Genomic DNA, 21,924 nt, shown 5'->3' on the forward strand with positions numbered 1-21,924 from the left:
TAGCAGCCTTAGGCCTTACACCAGGCCCCTTTTACCACACCTCATGTCTTAGGCTCTCTTTCTACTACACTTTATAGTGAGCCCTAACACACACACCCCAGTCCCAGATTTTCCCCAGAAATGTATGTCTTGTACTGCCCAGTACTCTCCTGGACACTACAAAATATTTGAAGTCCAATATACCTTTAAAAGAATAATATACCATCTTATTATTTCAAATAGCTATTCAGAAACTTCAGTTTAAACACACTGTATTTAACACAGAAAACAAGTTTAACAACTACAAAGATTTTATGAGAGTACAGGTAATGTGGCTTAAAAGTCATAAATGGTTACAAAAAATAAAGATAAAATGCTTCCTAACACATACTTAAGAAATTCTTAGTTTCAAAGCAAATTTTTCTCAGCATGTGCTTCAGTAGTCTTACTCCTGAAGCACGTGCTGAGTAGAACACCTCAATCAAAGCTTAAGGGCTGTGTCATTTTGTCTTCACAGGTGCAGAGAATCCAATGAGCAGGGAGAGAAAAGGGGTGTTGGGGGGGGGGTCTGCCCCTTTGTTTTATAGTCCTGCTCCCACTTTGAGAAGCATTCCCAGCTGGGAGCAAGACTACAGGTAATCTGTGTGAACAGGAACTCCATGTTTCTTTGCTAAAATGTAGAATTTTTTTGCCCAGCCCCTTTCCTGGCAAAGAATGGTCAATTCGCAGGCAATGGTCCATCACCCTTGTTTACACTTGGGTGAGGCATCAGCTGCCCTTTGCCTCTGAGGAATTGGTTTTGGCCACTCCCCAGCTTTATATGGATAACATACTATTAGTCATGATTGCAGCTTGTGTTTACTACTTCACATATAACACTGCAGTTGTCAGATGTCTACATGTGTGTGTTCTCTCTGTGTTGCACTGGCTCTGGCCAGATAGCCCATACATCAGGTTCTGATCAAACTGCCCCATCACCACAGACCTGTTTAGTAGCAAAGGCACCCAGCCAACTTTATTAATGAAGCACAGTCCTAGTATCCTGTAGACTCTACAGGACCACTACCACATGTATGCTTGTCACAATGGACCAGCTCAGTCAGTGGTGGGACTTTCCACTTCCCCTAGGCTAGCCAAAGACACTTCCTCCAAGACTCTATTTTGTACACTGATACAAACAAATTTCATATTGCCCCTCTGATATGGTCAGTAACCACCCTTTACCTTGTACATGTTGGTATGATCAAAACATCTCTATCCATCACACTGTCATCCTGACCCCATCTTTAAGAGAAGCCAGGGGGTTCTGATACCATCCTTCTGGAATGTGTTTCTGTGAATGTCCTGAGCCTAACACTTCTCAGGAATGTGAATGTTTTTGCAATATGAGCCCTGTTGACAGATTCTGTGAGCCTGCATGCAGGCAGAGCTTGACTTCTGCTCACAGCCTGTCTTTTGCAAGGTTTCACCACTGTGACACTGCACCCCATATTCATCATACTGGTATCATTATGATATGATTATGACATAGCTATAATGCATCTTGTACAAATGTGTCATGTAAGGTGTCCATTGAAAAGTTATGATTTGCTAAATATGATTATCCTATTTGTATGCATGTATCATTTTTGTATCTGGAGGTATGAATATTGACTAGGTATCTGTATTTCAAATGTGCTTACTCTGGGTAACATCCAGAACTAGCCTTTCAGGTACAACAATGTAGAAGCTAGACAAGTGGTGATGGCTCATCAACAAAGACAATGGAGCATGGAAGAGCTCAGCCTTCTTGAGAACGCACCAGACAATCTGAGTAATGGCTGCTATGACTCAGCAAGGCAGGCAAGGGCATGTGACCAGACCACATGACACTGAGCTCCAGTTTGGTACCTAGATCTTTCCACAAACTGGGCTGTGAACTTAGCTTGAAACAAAGGGTTCCCATCACATGGAAAAACTACATAAAATGAGGAGTGACATCATCTCTGGGCCTCACTCCCCACCCAAGAGAACTCCTAGAAATATCTGAGGAACAAAGACTGAACTGGGGAAGTGCTGGTCCCAGGCTAAAGAGATTTCGAACCTGTGTATGGAAACTTGGTGGACTGCTTGTATTATCAGTCAGGGTGAGAAATTGCTAATTCAAATCCTATTTACCTAGTATAGTAGGCTTAGTTTGCAGTTTCTTGTTTATTTGTTAGATCATAGCAGATTACCTGTTTGCTATCACTTAGTCACTTTATTAACTACAGAAAAATTGTGAGTATAAAACAGATCAAAGCAGATTACTAAGCAAATAAAACAAAACACACAAACTAAGCTTGATTCACTAAAGATACAGAATACCGAATGTAGTTTCTTACCCTAAATGTTGAATTAGGCAGAATGAAGAGTTTCTGTTGCTCGAAGTCCCAGTTATTTCTTCTTGCAGACCAGAACCCTGCCTCGGTCTGGACTCTCCCCTGCCTTTCCCTTCAGGTTAGTTCCTCTGTTCCTCCAGGTACTTTCAGCAGTCCTTCTTCTTGGGAAGACAATGGAGGAAAGTCTCGATTGCCCTCCTCCCCACCCTTCCCTAAGATTTACATAAGCTAGGAATCTTTTGCTTCCCAAACTTGACACTCCTTCTCCTTGTAGTGGAAAGTTACAAGAAGTCCAAGATAATGTTTAGTATCAGGAGACAAGACCACCTGATGTAGCTGTGACACTGCTAGATCCCAGGAAGGAGAGAGATTAGTATCTTTCCAGTCTTGTTGTGTCTTTCTGATAGGCCATCAGATTTGATGGCCTATCATCTGGTGGGTATCTTCCCAATACACTCCGAGTTGTAATTGTTACATAGTTGATATTCCAACTTTAGCTAAAGAAATTATACATGCAAATACATTGGATAATCACATTCAGTAAATCATAACCTGTCCAATGATATCTTACATGAGCCATCTTGCAGAAAGGATTTCTATTATGTCATATCCATACCATAAGCATATTTTCATAAAGGATATGGAGTGTAATCTCTCAATGCCTTGCACTAAAATTACTGCAAATGTGTGTAGGGTGTGAACACTGGAATATCGTCTGTCACAAGAGTCTGGGTCACAATTGCCTTGGGAAACAAACACATGCACCTTTTGCTTAGTTCCTAGTCACTTACTGTGGAATTCTCTCCCTGGATCATGTGATACAATATTGACCTAAACAACTGAACAACACTCTGATTGATTATCCAGTTTATTTCAGTTAGTTGTGCAATTTGGGGTGGGCTGCTGTTGACCATTTCAGATGCGAGACGTAAAAACAGTAAGTTTGGAGTATTCTCTCCTGTTTGATTAAACTGCACTTGAAGTTTCTCCATCTCATCATGGAGGGGGCACGGAAAAGCAAAAATAAAATATGAAAAGACTAACTAGAACGGGGTCCCCAACGCCCGCAGGACACTATGCTGCTGAAATGCCACCGCCGGGCACAGCCACCTGAGAATGGCCTGCCGAAATGCCATCGAGAAGCATTGCCATTTCTCGGCGGTGAGGCTTCTTTCCACTGCCACTTCTCAGCAGCATTTCGGAGGTGGGGTGTTTGCTATTCCCAACAGACTGTGGCGGGCGCCAATGTGCTATTCCCACAGAAAGGTTGGGGACCGCTGAACTAGAAATTCCAGAGCAAGTTAAAGGTGATGACTCAGAATCAAAACAAGATATTCTCCCATTATGTTCTCTTCTGACTCATTGAAACCTGCTTCACTCATTACTATTGAGTGGTATCATTTACAAAACTTCTAGCATCATCGTAACTGGAAAAAATCCCAGCCTCTCCATCTCCAAACAATCCCATCTCAATAGGAAAAATCCTAGAAAAGGCTTTCCAATAGTTGGAAACTGAGATTTGAACTCCAAATTATTATACTGCAGTTGAGATTAATTAAATTCCCCTTCCAGGTATTTGACACTTTCATCTCAGGCCCTGAATTACTATGGTTTAGGATCAAATCCAAGTGTTATTCCCACGCAGAGGGCTGATAACACTGAATCATAAGACAACAGTGAGAGATGGAGGTATAGAAAGTGGAAAACTAATTCTACATAAATTCTGGATCAAAGAGAGAAACACTGCTGGAGTAATCCCTGTGACTCACCACTTCTTTTTCAGGTGTCACAGAGGTTGAAAAAACTTGTATTTTCCTATCCCTAATCCTGCTCCTTCTCTTTGTTATCTTTATATGTATTTAAAATGGTATAAAAACATTCAGCAGAACCCAGTGCAATGTGAAAACAACTGGGAATGAGACAATCTGTCCATAGCGAGGGAATGTGGTAACCAACAATTGCTTTGCAGTGGGAGGAAAAGTATAAATGTGATGCTCTGAATTTGTTTACACTAGGAAAAATGATGGATGTTATCTCAGGTCTTCACAAAATTTGATAGTCCATTGATAGTGGCCATGGTAATTTTTTTTTTTAAATTGAAAAAAACCTTGTCTTTACATCAAGATCGCTAATTGAAGCTAGGTAAATCCTAGTGGAATCAAGGCTCAAGTACATTAAACCTCTGGAGTTGATGGACATTCTTGTTTGAGAGACACACTTCCATGACATAGAACAAAGCAGTTGATCATAAAGACTCTGGGATTCTCCCTAAGGGAAGATGTGCTACAGAAGGGAAAAGCAGACAACTCATCTAGGGGAACTGAAATATCACAGGGACACAAATGATGCCTTTAATTTCATTATGTGGGAATTAGCAAAAGGAAAACATTCTTTTCTAGACAGGGTTTGTATGGTCTCTAACTCCCTTGCAGCATCTCTAATGATAAAGAAAGGCTGAGTTCGGATATAAGAACTTGCCATATTCATAAAATTCATAGGGTCACTCTCTTGTGTGGATCTTCTGATGTCTAATAAGTTTTGAGCTCTGAGCAAAGGTTTTCCCGCACTCACAACATGCATAGGGTTTCTCCCCTGTGTGGATTCTTTGATGTTGAATAAGGGCTGAGCTCTGAGAAAAGGTTTTCCTGCACTCACAGCATTCATAGGGTTTCTCCCCTGTGTGGATTCTCTGATGTTGAATAAGAGCTGAGCTCCAAGAGAAAGTTTTCCCACATTCACAGCATCGATAGGGTTTCTCTCTGGTGTGGATTCTCTGGTGACTAATAAGGGTTGAGCTATCAGTGAACGTTTTCCCACACTCACAGCATTCATAGGGTTTTTCCCCTGTGTGGATTCTCTGATGGCTAATAAGGTTTGAACTACCAGTGAAGGTTTTCCCGCATTCACAGCATTCATAGGGTTTCTCCCCTGTGTGGATCCGCTGATGTCTAATAAGCTGTGAGCTCTGAGCGAAGGTTTGCCCGCATTCACAGCATTCATAGGGTTTCTCCCCTGTGTGGATTCTCTGATGCTGAATAAGGTGTAAGCTCCGAGAGAAGCATTTCCCACAGTCACAGCATTCATAGGGTTTCTCCCCTGTGTGGATTCTCTGGTGACTAATAAGGGTTGAGTGATCAGTGAAGGATTTTCGACACTCACAGCATTCATAGGGTTTCTCTCCTGTGTGGATTCTCTGATGCGTAGTAAGGTTTGATCTCTGAGCGAAGGTTTTCCCACACTCACAGCATTCATAGGGTTTATCCCCTGTGTGGCTTCTCTGATGGATAATAAGGTGTGCTCGCTTACTGAACTTTTTCCCACACTCAATGCATGTTTTATTTCTTTCTCCCATGAGGATAATCTGCTGGGCCATGGTTTTCTTGTTGTCTTTCTGAGTTCCCTGATAATTAACAGATTGACCAGCTTTCTGTGTTGGCTGGTTTCTCTGCTGCTTCTCTGGCCTGTACTGATTCTCACAGGCTTTTTCCTGCTCACTACTCCTGGACACACTCCCTTTGCATCTTTGCAGTAACACCCCATGTGGTTCCACTTCCTCATCACCTTCCTGCTGAGGATCCTGCGCCATGGTCTCATTCACCATCCCATCACCTGGTGGTACAGAGAAAGAAAAACCCTCAGAAACCAGAATGGGAAAGGGGAGAACAAACCAAAAGAAGAGCTGGAGATGGGAAAAAATCAGGGACTGAATTTCCCCAAACTCTTCCCTAAATGGGAGAGAGTAGGGGATCAATTCTGCATCCAGCTCCCATCCAAACACTCAGGGAGAAGGAAGTTCAGGGAGGGAGCTACTGCCATGAGTTAGTCAGGGTGGGTAGGAAGCCATGAGCAATATTTGCCCTGAGCATAGGACACCTGCTGGGGACATTCCTGAATTCAGACAGCTCACAGGTCTTTGTTGGGAATCCCAGCTGTTTCCTTCAGGAACTGACAGTATTTGAATTGGTTTAATGATCACTCACCCGTACAGCAGCCTCTCAGAATCTCACTTTCCTCTGAGATCTGGCGAAAACGGCTCTTCCCTTTGCTCCTTCTGGGAGATGACATCAGGTTTGGAAACTGGAAACCCTGATCAAGTGAGACAAGTGAGATAAGGTAAATTCATGGGACATTTTGTCACACACACAAAAACTTCTGTTATTTTAACCCCAGCCCATTTTCAAGCAGTAAAATCATGGGGCCAGCTCCCAGTGTTCTCAAAGGTGCAGACACTCTTCTTATGAGGGGTTCAACTGTGCCCATGCCTACTGGGAACACACAGCCAGACAGTCACGATCAAAGAGCACCTAACTCCATGTCACAGAAAGGGAAGACTCCAGGCAGAGGGTAAATCCCCCTGGAACTGCTTTTTTCTGACAGAGAGAAGCCCAGAGACAGTGCAGGAGGAGGAAAGGCACAAGGCCTGACAGCTGAGGGGAGACAGAGAGACAAAGAAGGGCACAGAGAAGGAGCTAGCCCTGCCAATCACTAGGACCTCCACGCACCATTCTCCAATTAATTTTGCCCTTCGCTGCCTCCTGGGACCCAAGGAACAGCCACTCCTTATGTTCTCCTCCCCTCCCATTACGCACAGCCCTCCTTGTTATCAGTACTCCCAAAGTCTCTGCTCCCCAACCATTTTCACCCCATAATCCCACTGTCTCAATTGTTCCATGGTCCTGATTCCCAAGAGATCCTGCCAAAAATGTGTACCATTTCTCCCTCCCGTTGCTAGCACCCCTTTTTCCTGGAGCACCCACTACCCAGCACCCATGCTCCCATTACTCTAATCAGCAGCAACCCTTCCAGATCCTTGAGTTCCATTTCTTCCAGCCCTCCATAGCATCCTAACTCCCTACAGCAGCTGTTCCATGGGATCTCCACCACTACCCCCTCCAGCACTCCTGGCTCACAGGAGCTCTTTGCCCAAAGCCTTCCTCTCCCTACTTTCTGACACACACACCACTAACCACAACCTCCCCATTATTATCATTTATGATTTCTATTATCATAATACCTAGTAGTGCAAATAATGGACCAGGATCTTCTGGACATTCTACAAACACAGAACAAAAAACTCTTTGCCCCAAAATATGAGAATCTAAGAACAAGACAAGAGAAGGATGGATACAAATAGACATGGGTTTGACAGTGATGACAATTTTCTGCAATATCCTGGACTATCATTACTGAATTAACTCAAACCTTATTGAATTAAGTTTTCAGTATCCTAGCAGTTTATTGTATTAAAAATAAGAGTGTGTATGTATTACTGTAGGATGGTCTGTAACATCTCTGGGGAGGGGACCTGGCTAACAAAAGTCCAAGAAAGTGTATGAGCTTCAAAGGACTCTTTGAAACAATGTGCTAGACAAAGTTAAGTGGCATAGATCCCTAGGAAATACACAGTGGGAGAAGGCGGCAATGTCTCACCTCCACATCAAACCTATGGAAGCTTCACCCTGAGGAGAAACCATTGCCTGCTGATCACCTGTTACATGAACGTAAGTTCTACTCCTGGGAGCATTCTGTGCCAAAAAATTAAAAATTCTGCTCACAATATTTTAGAATTCTTTATATTTTATTTGTCAAAATAACACATTATAATCACACCAGTTTCAATTATTTTGGTAATTTATTTCAAAATACCTGTCAACAAGTATTTCTGTATCAATACAGAGCACAAAAAAGATTAAGGAAATGGTTTTTGACAAAAAGATTCATTACCGGGGATATTAATATAAAACTGAGTAATAATACATTTAAACTACAATACAGAACTGTATTTCCAGCATGCCCAAAGCAGTGCAAAGGCTTGTGCGAGTCAGGGGTAACAGAGGAGAGGATGGAAGTAATTGCTGGGAAGGGGGCTGGATGTTAATCTGGAGGGTTTTTGGGGGTGGGTGGGAGAAGTATAGAACAGTTGTTGATGGGGAGGGCTGTTAGGGAGCCTCCCCAATGCAGACTCCGGCTGACCCCTAGCCTCTCTCTCATTCAGTCAGGCACATCTGCCTCTGTCCCCATGGGTCTCTGCACCCCCACTCAGCCACCCTCTCCCACACAGCCACCCTCTCCTTTACCCTAGGTGTCCCTGCACTCCCTCCCCCTTCCCCATATAGCCCCACTCAGCAACCCCATCCTCCCATCCCCACGTGTCCCTACACCCCCACTCAGCTACCCCTTCTCCTCCATTCCTATATGTCCCTGCAACCCCTCTGCCCTGTCCCCATGTGTCCCTAAACCCCTTCTCCCATTGAGACCCCACACCAATCTGTCCCTCCCCACTAGCTCTTCTGAACCTCAGTCTGACCACCCAGCAGCCCCATGTGCCCATGCTGTCCATCCCCTCATAGCCAGTGCCTCCTGACCTGGTCCCATGGTTAGGGCAGCATGATGAAACCAGCCTCTTCTCTTCCTTATCTGCAGCAGGAGCCGGTCGTGCCTGAGAGCAGCTGCTCTCTGTTCTGGCACCACAACAGACCCAGGTGGGCAAAAGGTACAACTGCAGCACATCTCTGGCAGAATGCATTTTCTGCCGAGAAAAAAAATTCTGCACAGCACATGAATTCTGCACGTCTGCAGAATTCATCCAGGAGTAAAGTTTAGAGGCCCAAACTGGACAAAAGAGTGACTCTTAGATGCATGGGCATGTTTGTTCTGAGCTAAGAATTATTAGCTTGCGACCACAGAAAAAAAACAACCTCTTGGTGGGGTTTGAAGTCTGTTCACCTGCCTCAGCCCTTGGTGGGGCTGGGGTGATCTCTGGTAAGCTTATTAGCATGCATATAGGTTCTATAATTCTTTTTAAAATATTTGTTCTGTAATCTTTTAACTTGAGAATCATTGTTTGCTGGGAAATGGCTGTGTGGTAAGTTAAGCAAGGGCAGTTACACTGTTCATAGCCTCTGAGGAAGAAAGGCAAAGCAGGCCTGCTGAGGGGATCTGCCTTGCTGGGAAATTCACAGGATAGGCAGGGAGCTGTACAGCCTGGATATACATCTCTCTCCCTCCTGACTGCTGTGGGTTTCTACCCAATAGAGGTACCGGCTGGGCAGCCTGAGAGGACAGCCTTGCTGGACTATAGAGGGGGAATACAGGTCCAATGAATACAGGACCTGAATAGTGACGGGGGAGCACAAGGAAACAATAAGACAGAATTTGTCACCCTGATAAACGGTGGGCTCAGCTCAACAGCAGCCTAACCATTGTCATATGTTTGAAGGCTTCATGGAACAGGGGAGTTGTACGGAGGGATGGGAAGGATGATAACGAGATAGGTCTGGGGATGCTTATGGGGAGTTCCTCCAAAAAGCAAGCAGCAGCATGAAGAAAGCACAGAACCATAGAAATGTCAGGCTGGAAGGGAGCTCAAGAAGTCATCAAGTCCAGACCCATGTACTATGACAGGACCCAGTAAACCTAGACCATCCCGCACAAACATTTATTTGTCCAATCTGTTTTTTAAAATTTTCAATTATTATTAGCCTTATTAAAATAAAGCTATGTCACATCTACTGCTTCCCCCCATCCACTAGGCCAGTAACCCATTCAAAGACTGAAGTTAGGTTGGGTTGGCATGATTTCTTCTTGACAAATCCATGTTGACTATAACTTATGACACTATTATTCTCTAGATGCTAACAAACTGATTTTTTAATAATTTGTTTCAGAATCCTTCCAGGTATTGAAGTAAGGGTGGACTAGTCACAAAGTCCTTTTTGTTCCTGTTTTTAAAGACAGGTACTAAGTTTTCCTCCTCCGGGAGTACTTAGAGATAATTGCTAACAATTCCCAGATTGCTTCAGCAAGTTTCTTAAGTATCCTAAGATGAATTTCATCACATCTGATAAGTTGAATGTATTCAAGTCATCTAAATATTCTTTAATCTGTTCTTTCCCTATTTTGGCTTGTCTTCCTTCCTCTTCATTGTTAATATTCATTGTGTTAAGTATCTGCTCACCATTTACCTTTTTAGTAAAGATGGAAGCAAAACAGGAATGAAATACCTGAGCTTTCTTGATGTTATTAGTTTTTCTTCCCTGCTAAGCAGAGGAGCTACACCTTCCTCCGTCTTTCTCTAGCTCAGTGGTTCTCAAACTTTTGTACTGGTGACCCCTTTCACATAGCAAGCCTCTGACAGCGACCCCGCCTTATAAATTAAAAACACTTTTTAATATATTTAACACCATTATAAATGCTGGAGGCAACGTGGGGTTTAGGGTGAAGGCTGACAGCTCGTGACTTCCCTGTAATAACTTTGTGACCCCCCTAAAGTGTCCCGACCCCCAGTTTGAGAACCCCTGCTCTAGCTCCTAATGTATTTATAAAACCTTTTCTTGTTGCCTTTTCTATCCCTTGCTAGTTCCTTACCCTTTCTGATTTGTCCCTACATGTTTGTGCCCTCCTCCTATACTCGTCCCCACAATTTGTCCATGTTTCTATTTTTTGTAGGGTTCCATTTTGATATTCAGGTCATTAAAACACTCCTGTGGTACTATCTTGGCCTCTTACTATTCTCCCTTTCTTTCCTTCTGTAACGAGGCTGGTTCTGGTGGGACCCAACTGAGAGTGCCAATTCAGGACAAATTGCATAAAGCAGGGCAGTTACAGCCCAAGGCTGGGGTTTCTATGCACACCAAGGCAAACCAAACCAGCCAAACCAGAGAAGACTTTGGTTTTACCCCACTGGCTAACCACAAGTAACACAAGCAATTCCCTTAGACACTCCAGTTTCCCAGTATCACCACCAGTGCCCCTCATTATGGGGACAAATGGTTATGAAAATCAATACCCCAGAAAAAGAAAAAAGGTTCTCTCAATCCCAAAGGACCAAGCCCCAGACCCAGGTCAATATACAAATCAGATCTTACCCACAAATCACGCTGTTGCCAATCCTTTAAAATCTAAAAGTTTATTCATAAAAGGAAAGAAATATAGATGAGAGCTAGAATTGGTTAAATGGAATTAATTACACACAGTAAAGGCAAGTTCTTGGTTCAGGCTTGCAGCAGTGATAGAATAAACTGCAGGTTCAAATAAAGTCTCTGGAGTATATCCACAGCTGGGATGGGTCGTTCAGTCCTTTGTTCAAAGCTTCAGTGTAGCAAAGTTCTTCCAGAGGTAGGAAGCAGATTGAAGACAAGATGGAGAAGCTACAGCAGCTTTTTATACTCTCTTGCCAGGTGGTCTGTCTGTCTTTGTTCCAAAGACAAGCTGCCCATCACAGGGCCTGGAAAAACCTCAGAGTTCTGTCCCTAGGCATGTCCCTGCATACCTTGCTGAGTCCCAAGGCATGTCTGCCTTCTCTTAATGGGTCAGTTGTATAGCTGATGATCCTTAACGGGCCATCAAGCAGGCTAGGCAGAGCTGACACCAATTTATCTGGCGTGTCCCCCAGAAGCATAGCACAGGTTTGAACTACAGACAGTATAGAGCCAATATTCATAACTTCAACTACAAAATTATACGCACATATAGACAGCATAATCATAATCAGCAAATCACCACCTTGTCTTAGACACCTCATTTGACCCCCTTTATATAAAGATTTGGTGCCACTACAGGACTTTGGTTGCAACAATGATCTATACGGTCCTAGATTATGTCAATAACGGCACACCTTCATATCAGGTTAGTTTGCAGTTATGCCGTGTTTCCTTGACAAACTGTCAGCTCTCCTGTACTCATTTTTCCCTTAGATTTTCTTCCCATGACTGTAGTTACCAGTTCTCTTAGTTTGTTGAAGTCTGAAGTCCTTATTCTGCTGCTCTCACTTTTTTTTTTCCCTCAGAATCACAAAAATTTATCATTTCATGTTCACTTTCACCCAATTGCCTTCCACCTTCAGATTCGCTGCCAATTCCTTCATCTTGGCTATAAACAAATCTGAAATGGCTATCCTTCTGGTTACTTCTGCCATTTTTTGGAATAAAAGGGTTGTCCCCAAATCACTCCAAGAACTTATTGGACATTTTGTGTTTTGCTGTATTACTTGTCCAACAGATGTTGGGGTAGTTAAAATCAGGCATGGCTACTAGGTCTTGTCTTTTGATAGTTCTTTTATTTGCTCTAGAAATGCCTTGTCCACATTCTCTTCCTGATATCATGATCTATAGTAGACTCTGACCAGGAGCTCACCCCTATTTTTTTCTCCTGTTATCTTTATCTAATGAACTTCATTTGGTCTGCCTCCCACTTTGTTCTGGACCTGAGAACAAGAATATATATATTTTTGATCTAGAATGCAACATCTCCTCCCTTTTTACCCTGCTTGTCCTGCCTGAACAAGCTAGACTCCTCTATACCAATATTCCAGTTATGAGACTTGTTCAACCAAATCTTTGTGATGCTAATTAAGTCATAATTTAGGTTATGTATTAATTCTTCCATCTTTTCCTCCTTCTTCCCCATACTCCTTGCATTTGTGTACAGATAACCAAGATGTTGAGCAGATTTCCCCATTGATTTTCCTCTTGTTGCTCCTTTGACTTTACTGTAATTTTCCTGTCCATGAAAAGGCTTGTCTGAAAACTTAGCATGATGGGCTGATCAAAAGTGGGATGAGAATGAGAGGTGACTGTGGCATTATCAGATTAAAATATGACCAAAATCATTGTTGCCTCCACTGTTATATAATTGTAACAAATCCTATAAAAAGTATGTCAAGTAAGATGTCATTAGAAAAGTTATAATTTGCTGAATATGATCCTGCTATTTGTATATATGTATCATTTTTGTATCTGAAGTTATTAATATTAACTGTGTACCTGTATTTCAAATGTTTGCTCATGTGGTAACACCCACAAGGTATTTAGCCTGCACATCCTGAAGGGACTATTCATGTTAAATGGCCCATCCAGGAACTCAAAATGGACCATGGGATGTGCCTATCTATACTTAAAGGACTTTCCTGTGAACATTCTAACTAGAGTATGGGTGATGGCCTGTCCTATGACTAAGCAAAGCATGCATAGACATGTGACTTGCTCATGTGACTCCAAACACCATCTTGTTACCTGTAATTTTCCTCAATGAGAACAATGAGTTTCACTTCACTTGGCAAAAGCTATAAAAAGGACCTGGAAATATCTCCATTTGGCCTCTTTCCTGCTCAAACCTCTGCACTATGGACTTATACTAATGGGAGCATTCTAACCAAGGGTCTCAGGCCCTTCCAATGATTTGAAAGCAACCAGAGACTTAACAAGCCAGAAGTTTATTCCATCACTGCTACAAGCCTCATCTAAGAACTTTGCATTTATTGTATGTATTTGATTCCTTTAACCAATTTTAACTCTCACGTGCCTTTCTTTTTATAAATAAACCTTTAGATATTGGATACTAAAGGATTGGCAATAGCATGATTATTGGGTAAGATCTGAGTTATATATTGACCTTGGTATGTGACTGGTCCTTTAGGATCAGAAGAAAGATGAAACTGGTTTTAAATAACCACTCCTCATTAAGTCTAGCATCTGGGTGTTGAATCCAGGACTGGAATACCTAAGGAGGCTGCATTTCTGACTTCTTGTTAGCCAGTGTGGTGAGACAGAAGTTTACTTTTGTTGCTGGATTGGTATATCTCATGGAAGAATAACCACCAGTTTTGGGGTGTGTCTGCACTTTTTCCCAGCAGCTTGTCCTGAATTTGGTATTCTATGTTGTGATGCACGGAGACAGTGACATGTAAGGTAGTGATAGGCCATGAAAGACCTCGACAGTGAAGATAAGCGGCTTACACTTGATATGATGGAGATGGGGGATACAGGCTCTCCTGGCTCCACTCCTGTTAGAGTATGTCTGCACAACATCAGCCGGGGTCCACACACTTGTTGTAGGCATGGCCGGCCGAGGTTGGTCACTCTCCGGGCCGGCGGGGAACCAGACCGCCTCGCTACTTCTGTCAGGTGTGTCAGGGAATTAGCCTGTCTGAGCAAAGAGTTCAATAGCAAGGCCCAGGCTCTGAGTCAGGGCAGGGCAACAAACAGTCAGTAGCTCAGGGCCCTCAGGCAGGGGCTGAGCAAAGGCAGAGCTCAATAGCAAACCCAGGCTTCTGGCTCCTAGTAGCCTGGGAGAGGGGGAGACTGCCACCTGCAAGGTGGGTGGCAGGGGGGACGCAGGCCCTCTCACTCCCCTGCATCCCAGCCTGGGGCCCTAGCAGCAGCAGAAGACCCGCTGCTGGGTCAGTGGGGATCCTGGCCTCAACATACTGACATTGGCTCTGGCAGTGTTGCAGCCTGACTACGGTCGGCTGCCCCAGGCTACTTCCTACCTCTCCCTCTAAAGGTACCTTGGTCTGGCCGGCATCCTCCAAGGGGTCACACACCATGGGCTCCTCAGGTAACTGGCACTCGGTTGGCTTGGAGGCTCCTCGGGGTAACTAGTGAACAGCAAGCTTGGCAGCATCTCTGGGCTCGGGCTAGCATCAGGCATTGGCTGGTCTGACCAGTCCTCGGGTTGGCCGTCGTGGTCTCATGGCTGGGAGCTCTGCCACAGGCGTCTGGCCTCTCCGGTGGCTGTGTTTCAACTGAGCTCTGGGGTGGGGCTTTTATACTTCCGGTCCTACACCTTGACCTCTGAGGGGCGGGTGCAGGGTTTGCTGGCTCTGCCCACTTTGGCATCCAGAGAGGCTCGTCCCTCTCCGGGGTGGCGGGAAACCAGACCACCTCGCTACACTTGTGTTAATGATGCTCAGGCTAGCACATTAAAAATAGCTGTGTAGACATTGCAGCTCAGACTGGAGGCTCAGGCTCCCAAGCCTACCCCTGGTTTGAGAGACCAAGCTCAGCCCAACATCTACACAGTTACAAAAAGCCCATGAGCACAAGTGTGCAGACCCAGCCTGGGAGGATCTCTCCCAGAGGCAGTGTAGACATACCCATCATGTGCTACTTAGAGTAGTGGAGCTGTGGGGATCAGCCTTGGTAAAAGCAGAGCCTGAGACAGACCTTCTGGAGACAGTACCCCTTTGTGTCATGATGGCACTTCAGTGAATCCAAATGATTTGAGACTCCTCCTAAACACCATCTCCTCTGGGGTGCTGAAGCCATAAAAAATGGTTACCTAGCTTTCGTAACTATTGTTCTTCAAGATGAATTGCTCATGTCCATTCCATTTTAGGTGTGCATGGTTGGAGATTATTGCCTTAGTGGTACCTGTAGAGTCAGCTGTAGTGCCCTCTGGAGTGCCGCACTCATGCAGCGGAATCAGGCGCAATCAGCCCTATGCCCTCTGAGTTCCTTCTTGCCGACAACTCCGACAGAGGGGCAGGAGGGAGGGTAATGGAATGGACATGAGGTACATATCTCGAAGAACAGTTATGAAAGGTAGGTAACCATTTTTCTTCTTTGAGTGCTTATTCAGATCGATTCCACTCTTGGTGACTCATGAGAAGTATCCTCAGAGGCAGGCTTGGAGTTCACAGTCTTGCAGCTTTCAGTATTGCCCTGCCACGCTTGCTGGGTAAGAGCGTAATGAAATGCAAACATGTAGACATACAACCAGGTTGCAGCTAGACAGATTTCTTGGATCAGCACATGCGCCAGGAAGGCTGCTGATGACACCTGTGCCCTAGTAGAGTGAGCTATCATGATAGTCGGCAGGGGCATCTTTGCCAGTTCATAAGATTAGTGGATGCAGGCCGTGATCCAAGACAAGATTCTCTGGGCAGACACTGGGCAACCCTTCATCCTGTCTGTTACAGCAACCAACAACTGCGTTGACTTTCAGAACTGCTTTGTTCTATCTATGTAGAAGGCCTGAGCCCATCTGACGTCCAGGGTATGCAGCCTGCATTCCTCATCCATCGCATGAGGCTTTGGACAAAAGACCGGTAAGTATATGTCTTGACCAGTATGAAACCGGGAGATGACCTTGGGCAGAAAAGCTGGGTGCGGATGCAGCTGGACCTTGTCTTTATAGAAGACTGTATAAGCTGCCTCCCACGTGAGCATGCTGATCTTAGACACCCTACGGGCCAAAGTTATAGCAACCAAGAAGGAGACCTTCCAGGAGAGAACCAGGAGTGAGCAGGAAGCAAAAGGTTCAAAAGCGGACCCATGAGCCTTGACAGCACAAGATTCAGGTCCCAAGGGGAGACCGGATCCCAGACATGAGGGTAGAGGTGCTCCAAACTTTTCAAGAACTGTGCCATCATGGTATGGGCGAAGACCGTCCTGCTTTGAAATGGAGGGTGGAACGATAAAATGGCCACCAGGTGTACCCTGAACAAAAGATAGCGACAGACCCTGGAGCTTAAGATGCAGCAAAAAGTCCAGGATGTGCTGCAGTGAGGCCTCTTCAGCAAAAATGTGTTGATCAAGACCCAACACGTGAACCGCTTCCACTTTGCCACGTAAGTAGCCATGGTGGAGGGTTTCCTGCTGCCCAGCGGGACCTGCTAGACACCAGCAGAGCACTCCCATTCATCCGTACTTAACCACACAGAAGCCAAGCTTTCAGGTGCAGTGTTGCCAGGTACAGATGCAGCAGATTGCCATGGTTCTGGGACAGCAGATCTAGCTGAAGAGGCAGTTGCAGCGGGATGGCTGCCAAAAGAGTCAACAGCATGCCAAAACAGTGTTGGCAAGGCTATGCGGGGGATACGAGGATGACATTCACTTTGTCTTGCCTCCTCTTTAGCAGGACCTTGTGGATTAAAGGCACCAACGTGAAGGCATACATCAGCGCTCCTGACCACTGAATCGAGACGGCGTCTCACAGGGAGCTTTTATCCCTTCCCTGCAGGGAACAGAACACGTGGTACTTTCTGTTCTGCCTGGATGCAAACAGGTCCACCTGCAGCATCCCCCACCTGTGGGGGATTAGGTTGTCCACCTCTGGATGGAGTGACCATTCATGGTGAGATGAGAAGGTCCTGCTGAGGTGATCTGCCAGGACTTTCTTGGTTCCAGGCAGGTGGGCGGCTACCAGATGAATGGCACGCCACACACAAAAGTCCCAGAGGCTGAGTGTCTCCCAACAAAGGGCTGAAGACCTGGCACTTCCCTGCCTGTTGATGTAATATATTGCAATGGTATTGTCCATCAGGACCTGCATGTCCGAGACCAGGATGAGTGACGGGGACAGGGTGATTAAGGGAACTCCTTGCAGCACCAATTTGGGATCCAGTCACCAGTCCAGGGATAAGAGGATGTGGCTCGGCACCATGACCACTCGGTCCAGGGCATGCCTGCTGGGGATATAGACTGAGGCCAGCCACGCTTGCAGAGGCCACAGATGAAATAGAGTATGGCTGACCACGTAAGTGCATGTGGCCATGTGGCCCATAGAATCATAGAATATCAGGGTTGGAAGGGACCCCAGAAGGTCATCTAGTCCAACCCCCTGCTCGAAGCAGGACCAATTCCCAGTTAAATCATCCCAGCCAGGGCTTTGTCAAGCCTGACCTTAAAAACCTCTAAGGAAGGAGATTCTACCACCTCCCTAGGTAACGCATTCCAGTGTTTCACCACCCTCTTAGTGAAAAAGTTTTTCCTAATATCCAATCTAAACCTCCCCCACTGCAACTTGAGACCATTACTCCTCGTTCTGTCATCTGCTACCATTGAGAACAGTCTAGAGCCATCCTCTTTGGAACCCCCTTTCAGGTAGTTGAAAGCAGCTATCAAATCCCCCCTCATTCTTCTCTTCTGCAGGCTAAACAATCCCAGCTCCCTCAGCCTCTCCTCATAACTCATGTGTTCCAGACCCCTAATCATTTTTGTTGCCCTTCGCTGGACTCTCTCCAATTTATCCACATCCTTCTTGAAGTGTGGGGCCCAAAACTGGACACAGTACTCCAGATGAGGCCTCACCAATGTCGAATAGAGGGGAACGATCACGTCCCTCGATCTGCTCGCTATGCCCCTACTTATACATCCCAAAATGCCATTGGCCTTCTTGGCAACAAGGGCACACTGCTGACTCATATCCAGCTTCTCGTCCACTGTCACCCCTAGGTCCTTTTCCGCAGAACTGCTGCTGAGCCATTCGGTCCCTAGTCTGTAGCTGTGCATTGGGTTCTTCCGTCCTAAGTGCAGGACCCTGCACTTATCCTTATTGAACCTCATCAGATTCCTTTTGGCCCAATCTTCCAATTGGTCTAGGTCCTTCTGTATCCTATCCCTCCCCTCCAGCGTATCTACCACTCCTCCCAGTTTAGTATCATCCGCAAATTTGCTGAGAGTGCAATCCACACCATCCTCCAGATCATTTATGAAGATATTGAATAAAACCGGCCCCAGGACCGACCCTTGGGGCACTCCACTTGATACCGGCTGCCAACTAGACATGGAGCCATTGATCACTACCCGTTGAGCCCAACAATCTAGCCAGCTTTCTACCCACCTTATAGTGCATTCATCCAGCCCATACTTCCTTAACTTGCTGACAAGAATACTTTGGGAGACCGTGTCAAAAGCTTTGCTAAAGTCAAGAAACAATACATCCACTGCTTTCCCTTCATCCACAGAACCAGTAATCTCATCATAAAAGGCGATTAGATTAGTCAGGCATGACCTTCCCTTGGTGAATCCATGCTGGCTGTTCCTGATCACTTTCCTCTCATGCAAGTGCTTCAGGATTGATTCTTTGAGGACCTGCTCCATGATTTTTCCAGGGACTGAGGTGAGGCTGACTGGCCTGTAGTTCCCAGGATCTTCCTTCTTCCCTTTTTTAAAGATTGGCACTACATTAGCCTTTTTCCAGTCATCCGGGACTTCCCCGGTTCGCCACGAGTTTTCAAAGATAATGGCCAGTGGCTCTGCAATCACAGCCGCCATCAGTCACAGACATGTATTGGCCATGGTGAGCAGATGGTTCTTTATGTGGGAAATCAGGTCCAACATGGCCCAAAAATGCACCTCCAGAAGGCAGGCCCTGGCCCACAAGGAATCAAGAACTGCTCCAATAAATTCTATGCATTGGATTGGCATCAACATGACTTTTCTGTTTTTATTAGCAGGCCCAGGTCACTGCAGGTGGAGCACACCAGATTGAGGCTCCTTTGCACAAGTCCTGGAGACTTGCCTTTGATGAGCCAGTCGTTGAGACACGGGAAGATCTGGGCTGCTTGACGTGTCAGGTAAGCTGCCACTGGCATCACACCGAAGGGCAGCACTGTGAACTGGAAGTGGCGCCTGGCCACCATGAAACATAGGAAATGCCTGTGTCCCAGGAATATGTGGACATGAAAATCTACATATCCACGCATATGTCTAAGACCTTTTATCTAGACCAACAGACAATGGAAGAATGACATATGGGGGTTTTCAATTTGTACCCACAGACTTAACAGGTACACCACAAGGAAACTTATGTGCAAATATACATGTCATCAATACACACAAACATACTAGCCTATGGAGTAAGCATACCCTAACATTTTGTGGGTGAGGAATGAAATTTGGGCATAGAAGGAAAGATTTCCAGCATTTGTGCCCTATAAAAGAGGTAACCCACCTCACTAGGGTATTCTTTTTCTATTCCTCTTCCATCTCCTATCTACTATTAGTAGGCTACTCTTGTTCTTCTTAAACTTTAAGTTTCAAGGGAACTAGGCTAAGCCTGGTTTCCCTAAGTTTTATTCTTAGTTTGTTCATTAGGTTCTGATTTTAAGTTTGTCAAGTAAACCCTAAGTTAGTTTTGATAGATCTTAGTATTAGTTTTTCTAAGCAAGGCATCCATCACTCAAGAACTGAGAAACCTGAACCACAAGGCTGGTCCTGTATCTGTTACAACCAGGTTATCAAGGAAGGGTGTGAGTATATTAACCAAAGCTTTGTTGCATATAATACGATATTATCATATGTATCTTTTGAATAGCAGTAATGCAATTGTAACTTTGTAACTCTGAGTATTTTACCATTTACTATTATTAATTTTAATAAAAAGTCTTTAAGGCTCTATCTGCCTCAGTGTGAGCTTCCTGTCATACCTCCGAGGGTCCTTTGTTAATTCTGTGGAGCCTGATTCGGGACAAGAACTTTTATCTTCTCAACAGACTGGCAAGTCTAAACCCCATAATATTAATAATTAATTATTAATATTATTAATTAAATTAAAATAACATTAATTTAAATTGATGAATTAAATTAATATTAGTACACCCTAAATCAGGTTACAAAACCCAGGAGACTGCAGAATGCCCCACCTGGGACAAAGTTCCTGCTGGGACCCTAACGACTAACTAACGAACACTTTACTACTAAACTACTTAACCACTATTGTATACAAACTATGGACAAAGGCCTTAAGACACAAAGTTCATAAAAGGAAAAAAATGCTAGCTCTTGCTAAGCAAGGAAGGCACTCCAACTAATCACCACGGGTGGTAAGAAAGAACTGAGAGGCCATAGAGCCAGCAGCACCTGATAGACCGCTGCATGAGTGTGGCCCTCCAGAGGGCATGACAGACGACCCTACGGGTACCGCTAAGGCAAAAATCTCTGACGACCATGCATGTGGGCACGCACACACCTAGAAAGGAATCGACATGAGCAAGCTCTCGAAGAACACAGGATTTACAGATCCCATGGTTAGTTTGGTAAAGCAAAACTGAACTCCGAATTCATTTTGGCAGTCATCTGCCCAGCTTTTCCAAAGCCTCCTGGACTTCATTTCCTTCCCTCTCAGTCTCCTTGTCTAACTCTTTTTGCCCTTTGTCATAAATATAAAGGGAAGGGTAACCACCTTTCTGTCCACAGTGCTATAAAATCCCTCCTGGTCAGAGGAAAACCCTTTCACCTGTAAAGGGTTAAGAAGATAAGATAACCTCGCTGGCACCTGACCAAAATGACCAATGAGGAGACAAGATACTTTCAAAGCTGGAGGGGGGGGGGGGGGGAAAGGGTCTGTCTGTCTGGGTGATGCTTTTGCTGGGAACAGATCAGGAATGCAGCTTAGAACTCCTGTAAAAAGTTAGTAAGTAATCTAGCTAGAAATGTGTTAGATTTCCTTTTGTTTAATGGCTGGTAAAATAGCTGTGCTGAATGGCATGTATATTCCTGTTTGTGTGTCTTTTTGTAATTTAAGGTTTTGCCTAGAGCGATTCTCTATGTTTTGAATCCAATTACCCTGTAAGGTATTTACCATCCTGATTTTTACAGAGGTGATTCTTTTACCTTTTCTTAATAAAATTCTTCTTTTAAGAACCTGATTGATTTTTCATTGTTCTTAAGATCCAAGGGTTTGGGTCTGTGTTCACCTGTACAAATTGGTGAGGATTTTTATCAAGCCTTCCCCAGGAAAGGGGGTGAAGGGCTTGGGGGAATATTTTGGGGGAAGACATCTCCAAGTGGGCTCTTTCCCTGTTCTTTGTTTAACACACTTGGTGGTGGCAGCATAGGGTTCAAGGACAAGGCAAAGTTTGTACCTTGGGGAAGTTTTTAACCAAAACTGGTAAGAATAAGCTCAGGGGGTCTTTCATGCAGGTCCCCACATCTGTACCTTAGAGTTCAGAGTGGGGAAGGAACCTTAACACCCTTGATGACAGCAAACTTATGGCTGACAGATATTTGTCTAACTAGTTTTTTAAAACCTCCAGTGACTGGGATTCCACAACCTCTCTAGTGACCGATTCCAGTATTTA

At 44.7% G+C, this 21,924-nt stretch overlaps 1 protein-coding gene across 1 annotated transcript in view; it reads right to left on the minus strand.

Moving 5' to 3' along the window:
* Nucleotides 1–272: 272 nt before the first annotated feature.
* The window catches only part of LOC140901673 (uncharacterized), a 36,287-nt gene continuing 14,635 nt past the window's right edge, over nt 273–21,924 (minus strand). The window contains exons 3-4 of the mRNA XM_073320917.1: nt 6,320–6,425; nt 273–5,948 (exon numbers count right to left, since the gene is read on the minus strand). Of these exons, the coding sequence (XP_073177018.1) occupies nt 4,840–5,948; nt 6,320–6,404 (1,194 nt within the window). The 5' untranslated portion in view covers nt 6,405–6,425 and the 3' untranslated portion in view covers nt 273–4,839. The remainder of the gene's footprint in view (nt 5,949–6,319; nt 6,426–21,924) is intronic.

The sequence above is a fragment of the Lepidochelys kempii genome, chromosome 22 (genome assembly GCF_965140265.1).
Source record: "Lepidochelys kempii isolate rLepKem1 chromosome 22, rLepKem1.hap2, whole genome shotgun sequence".
NCBI classification, from domain to species: domain Eukaryota; kingdom Metazoa; phylum Chordata; order Testudines; family Cheloniidae; genus Lepidochelys; species Lepidochelys kempii.